The sequence below is a fragment of the Quercus suber genome, unplaced genomic scaffold, assembly GCF_002906115.3.
Source record: "Quercus suber isolate HL8 unplaced genomic scaffold, Cork oak 2.0 scaffold_352, whole genome shotgun sequence".
Taxonomy (NCBI): Eukaryota; Viridiplantae; Streptophyta; class Magnoliopsida; order Fagales; family Fagaceae; genus Quercus; species Quercus suber.
In genome coordinates this window covers 497,105-502,819 of record NW_027069804.1, presented here as the reverse complement: position 1 = coordinate 502,819, position 5,715 = coordinate 497,105, and the positions used below count along the sequence as shown (strand labels likewise).

Below are 5,715 nucleotides of genomic sequence, written 5' to 3'. Positions count from 1 at the left end.
GGCAGATTGTAAGTGATAAAGAAAAAATAGTCAATCTATGAGATAGTGACAAATAGTTAATCATGTTCTATTATGCAAGGCAGTTGTGATAAAATGTGTATGAAATAGAATATATTGTAAAAAAAATTTATATTAAAGAGAAATGGATGATGCAGTAAGTAGTTAAACTCATCTAATAATTGGTAAGAATTTGTCATATTAATTGTTTATAAAAATATTGTAAAATAATTTATAAAAATTTGTCATATTAATTATTTATTAAAATATTGTAAAATAATTTAGAATGACAGCATTAGTTATAATTAAAATTTGTCACGTGCTATACACGTGTCAAGTCTAGCTATGTCGCAAAAAAAAAGGGTACCACCGACAGGTGGGGTACTACCAAGATGTACCAGCAATCAGTGACTTAAAGACCTAAGCACGTGGTGAGGTACCGGACCAGCCGGTTACTATGACCGGATGTATCGGTAACTCAACCACCTGCTGATAAATATGTATATATGTTCTTTTATAACATAACACACACAAAAATAAAAAAATAAAATTAACGGTTAAGATTTCATTAAAACCACTCCTATACACGCACACATTTACATCTCTGAATTCTCTCTCTGTCTTCTTTTTGCTGTAGTTGAAAGCTTTTTGCTTTGCCTCTCTCTCTCTCTCTCTCTCTCTTTTGTTCATGTGAAGAAGGAGGGTTTGGTGGGTTGGAAGAAGTGTCTTTTTGGCTTTGGATTTGAGGTGGGTTTGCTTTGAAATTCTGCTTCTTCTTCTTTTTCTGGGGTTCTGTAATGGAGAGAGATTTTCTGGGTTTGAGCTCAAAAGAACCGTTGGCTGTGGTGAAGGAAGAGATTAACAATGATGCCTGCCAAGACTCTGGTATATTCTTCTTCTTCTTATATGATTAGTCTTTTTTTCTTCTTCTTCTTCTTCTTCTTTTTGCTCTACTTTGAATATTCGTTTGTACACTTATTAAATTTGTTGCAAAGCTTCACTTATTGTTATTCTCATTTGAAAACTTGAATTTTTTTTTTGTCGGAATTATGGGTGTGTGTTTAATTTTTATTCTAGTTTGTAGTTTGTGAGTGTATGGAATTGAATTACTTAAGAAAAAATAAATGGCTTTTTTAAGTTTTTAGGCTGTGGTTTTTTTTTAATATATATTTTAAGAAAGAATTTCCCTTCTCTCTCTCTCTCTCTCTCTATTTGTGTGTGATTCAGAAGGCTTTATTTGGACAATACCGATTAGAACTATTTTTTATGTCTTGTCGCTAATTTATCTATTTATTTTACCCCCAAATAATTTTCTTATTTGAATTGGAGTTCAATAAAGGTTTAAACTTTCAAGTTTATGCTTTATTTGGATGACAACATGTGTTAGTAAATTGTATATTTAATATCCACCTGGGCACTAGTAAATTTGTGAATCCTTATTAATTTTTAATTGATTTTACTTGTTAAACTGTTTACAGAAAAAAAATCTGTTGATACCAAGAACTAAAGGAATAATATGGTTTTTGCTTATTTTTGTGACTTTGATGTTCCAATCTGTCACTGCAACCCAGCCCAAAAAAGGAAAAAGAAGGTCTATCTCTTCAAAGTTGTCTCTTTTTTCTTTTCTATTTTTTTTTTCCCTTTCTTTCTTCTCATTTTTGTTTTGTTATTATGAAGTGAAAGGCATATAGTGTGTGTAGCTTAATATTTCTGGACATTTTCTGAGGATCTCTAGTGTTTACTAAATGTGTAGGAGCACAGTGGCAGTTCTTAAACAAGGGTTCTGCCATTTCTCATTTGATGTCTTTCAAGGTTTCTCAAGAAGACAAGAATCAAAAGATTGCTTCTGACTCCCACATGTCATCTGGATTTATGTCTATCTCAACTGCAGATGCTTTTGATGCTAGTCAGAAACGGTCTATGGCTGAAATCCAGGTTTGATATTATTATTATTATTATTATATAGCATTATAAGGGTTTTTGAGCATTAAATGGAAATGAGATCAGAATGCTTTATTTTCATAAATAACATTTTAGAAAAGTTTAATTTGTTTTACCCAGTATTTGAACCAAGTCATTTTTGTTGCATAGAAAAGGATAATTTAAATAAATAAATAAAAGGGTTAAGGACTTTATCTGTGAGAGCCTTGGAGTACTGATATTGGTGATATAAGAACTTTTTCAAGAACCCCCGTTACTTGGTTTATCAATTTGATATTGTTTTCCATAAGTCACATCTGATATGTTGTTGCCTTTCCCCCATTGGTTTTCTGTTTTTACTATATAGAAGTCCTTCAATCACAATAGGCAAGGTTCGAATCATTTTTCCCTTACATCTTACCCTGTGCAACATGATGTGAAGATGTTTTCTGTTGGAAACCCCTTCTTCAAGAATCATTTTGCTACTGCTGGTCAGAATTTGGCTGGTGTCAAGGTGAAGCAACAGTTACTTGGAGGGATTCCGGCTACGGCTCCACATTCAGTTATTCCCACTGCTGCTAACATTACTGGGATAACTGAACCATGGTATTTTCTTTGATTTTGTCCTTAAGCACTTATTTGGTGACCATTTTTTGCTTACAACTCTATAGTTATTTGGAGATTAAATGTCTTATATTGGAATATCTCCTGTAGGAATGGTGTCAAGGCCTCTGGGTCTCCTGCTCAATTGACCATCTTTTATGGAGGTACTGTGCATGTCTATGATGACATAACCCCTGAGAAGGTATCCACTCTCTCTCTCTCTCTCTCTCTCTCTCTCTCTCTCACACACACACACACACACACACACACAAACCCTAAATGCACAGAACACAAACACCACAAGCTGGTTTTCAACTGCATCTTGGTTCATAGATCGGCTTAAATCGGGGCATCTTTTCCAGGCTCAGGCTATAATGTTGTTGGCTGGGAATGGATCTATTGCTTCTAATGCAGCACATCCAAAAGCTCAAGTTCAAGCACCTAGCTCAAAATTGGCAGCTGCTGATGGTGTTACTGTGAATCAGTCCATAAACACACACCCTTGCTCTGGTCTTTCAAGTCCCTTGTCGGTTTCTTCACATACTGGTGCTCAATCGGGAAGTGGATCCACTGGCAATGATGAGTCGATGGCTGCTAAAACCACTGGAGCTCCAACAACTCCTGTTAGCAAAGCGGTGCCCCTGCAAATGCCTAAAATGGTGGCCCCGTTTCCATCTGGTAAGACCTTGTTTTATTGGACGGTTTTGTACATATTTGTTGACCTCAAAATAGAACTTTGAAATGAAGAACTCCGTAAGCTTGCAACTTTATCTTTAACCATACTTGAATTATATCCTTGTTATTCTAATTATTGTGAACACTTAAACATGTAGATGCTGTGAACAATTCTTAACTTATTGCAAAAAAAAGTACATTTTGGCAAAGGAGGCTTAAGTTTTCAGCTGCCTCACATAGTTCAATCCTGAAGCTGTGAATTTGTGTCTAATCATTAAGAATATTACTACTGGTTAGATTTATTATTGCAACACCACTTCATAAGAATGACATTCAATTTTCCATGCAGTTGCACCTGTTCCACAAGCACGAAAGGCATCCTTGGCTCGATTTTTGGAGAAGCGCAAGGAAAGGTCAGTTATTGTAATAGCGCTCTCTCTCTCTCTCTCTCTCCGCGCGTGTGTGTGGGTGGGTGACCAAAAGAGAACATGTTTTAGCATTTTTAGTTCTACCTTAGCCCTTGAAACAATTTAGATAGTAATTTATAAATATAAACCTTCTTATGTAAGTTAAGACATGATTGATTTTGTTTGCTATCTACCTATTTGCCTGTTGAAGGAGCCATATTTAAACACTATTGTGAGGTTCTGTGTTGAATTGGATTTGGTTTAAAAGATGTTTGGGGCTACAAAACTTTCGAGAGTATATATAATTATTGCTTGCTGCCAGCAAACTTGATTGTAGATTCAATAGTTCACAAAGGCTGGTTCTTTGCCTGGATTTTAAAATTTGATTTCGTATTGGCACCTTAATTCATGATTGAAGTATACAAGCAAGCATACTTATTATTTAACAGTCTTTTAACTCAGGCATCAAATAATATCTGGGGCATTAGAAAGCTGTTACTGATTTAAGGCCTTTCTTCATGGATGCAGGGTAATGAATTTAGGGCCATATAACCTCAACAAGAAATCTCCTGAATGCACTGCCCAAGAATCCAATGGTGCAAATTTCTGTGCCAGTCCTGCTGCAGGTGCTGGTTCTCTCTTGGAAAGCAAGGAGGGTAGCCAAGATGTATGAGAGGTCCAATTAGGAAAGGATTATTGCAGATTTATGTAGTAAGTTAAAGATGTAAGCAGACGGATTATATTTTCTCTCAAAACAACTATAATCCTGACTTTAATTTGAAACTTAACTAAGTTTCTATATATATAGTTGGTGTAGGGCCTTTTCTTATTATTTCGGATGCAATCATATTATTGCTTCCGACATCTCAATGTTTAAGTCCACTTTGCAAGTATTCAACTATATTGTTACCTTGTGAAATTATTGCCTAGTGTAAGGATTATATTTACTGTTTCTTCCAGCTCGTGTTCTTGATCAATGCTAGTCTAGTTTAAGTATATGTTTTTTGATAGATATGATGGTATTTAAGCCTTCAGTATCTGCACCATAATAATTGTTCTTTTACAGCTAATTGGAACCATAGGTTCTTAAGAACCTCACCTACAAATTGGGTGTGATTAAATTGTAATTGTCTGTTAGGCTAGTTAGGTTAGGTATTAATTTTTTTAATTTTTGGGAGTAAAAGGGGAAGGGGTACCAATCCTCCAGCCTGGACGTTGTGCGTGATTATAGTACTTCCTGCATGTTAAAGAATCGATGTTAGAACCAATGTGGGTCTAGACTCGAGTGGGGTTTGAAAGCTCATCCTCAAGTGAGAAAATATCTTCTTCATTGAGTGGAAATAATTTTTATAAGAGGATAAGGTTAGGTTCTAAAGGTTTTCACTTAATCTGTTGGGTACAACACAGTTGTAACGTTTATTGGGTACAACATGTTCTTTTGCTCTCAGCTTACTTGATCTATTATAAAATTATTGTGAAGTTTTGTTGGGTTCCTAAAAGGACTTAACTATCAAACATTTCAATTGTTCAGTTACATTTCATATTTATCAATATTGGCACATTAATATACCAAATATTTTAAATATCTAGAACTTTTATCATCTTCTTTATCCCTTCTCAAGGAGCTGGAAGAGAATTTTAAATTAACGAACCGTTAGTAATAAATGGAATGATCCAATCTTCATATTAGATATCTCTCTCCACAAGCATTAAGTGATCTCTCAACTCACAAGCCTAATTTGTGATTTTTTTTTTGCCAATTAATTTGTGAAAGTTAGTTTGCTTCAATCAATCTATTTAATATAGATCAAAGACATGTAGTAATTATATGTTACTACTTATTTTTCAGGGGAATAAAGAAGGCTACTTATTTTTGTTTAAGAGGGGTTTAGGCCAAATGATTTTGTGTGTGTGTGGTGCGCGCGCGGGCTAAATGCAAAGTAATTCCTTATAGTACGAGTCGTTATTAAATACACTCATTATTAATGCTACAAAATTGATGTATGTGTCTGTGTGTTTCTTGTGGGCTAAATGCAAAGAGACTCCTTATAGTACGAGTCATTATTAAATACACTCATTATTCATGCTACAAAATTGACAAATAAGTCTTGGG

At 34.7% G+C, this 5,715-nt stretch overlaps 1 protein-coding gene across 4 annotated transcripts; it reads left to right on the top strand.

Moving 5' to 3' along the window:
- Nucleotides 1-524: 524 nt before the first annotated feature.
- On the top strand, nt 525-4,561 carry LOC112023293 (protein TIFY 6B). 4 transcript variants are annotated; one of them, XM_024055914.2, is made up of 7 exons: nt 525-882; nt 1,751-1,932; nt 2,414-2,523; nt 2,632-2,722; nt 2,883-3,198; nt 3,545-3,608; nt 4,131-4,561. In XM_024055914.2, exons 1-7 carry the CDS (start codon nt 795-797, stop codon nt 4,273-4,275), a joined length of 996 nt encoding a protein of 331 aa, XP_023911682.2. In that variant the 5' UTR covers nt 525-794; the 3' UTR covers nt 4,276-4,561. The 4 variants fall into 4 exon arrangements, with proteins under 4 accessions (XP_023911682.2, XP_023911681.2, XP_023911680.2 ...); XM_024055913.2 differs by having other exon boundaries at nt 2,360-2,523; XM_024055912.2 differs by having other exon boundaries at nt 2,288-2,523.
- The last annotated feature ends 1,154 nt before the right edge of the window (nt 4,562-5,715 follow it).

Excerpts from the sequence above, each read along its gene's own strand:
- LOC112023293 (XM_024055911.2), top strand. The coding sequence starts at position 795 with ATGGAGAGAGATTTTCTGGGTTTGAGCTCAAAAGAACCGTTGGCTGTG. Across the intron at positions 2,723-2,882 it reads ATGACATAACCCCTGAGAAG|GCTCAGGCTATAATGTTGTT; the intron begins GTATCCACTCTC and ends CATCTTTTCCAG. Across the intron at positions 3,609-4,130 it reads TTGGAGAAGCGCAAGGAAAG|GGTAATGAATTTAGGGCCAT; the intron begins GTCAGTTATTGT and ends TCATGGATGCAG.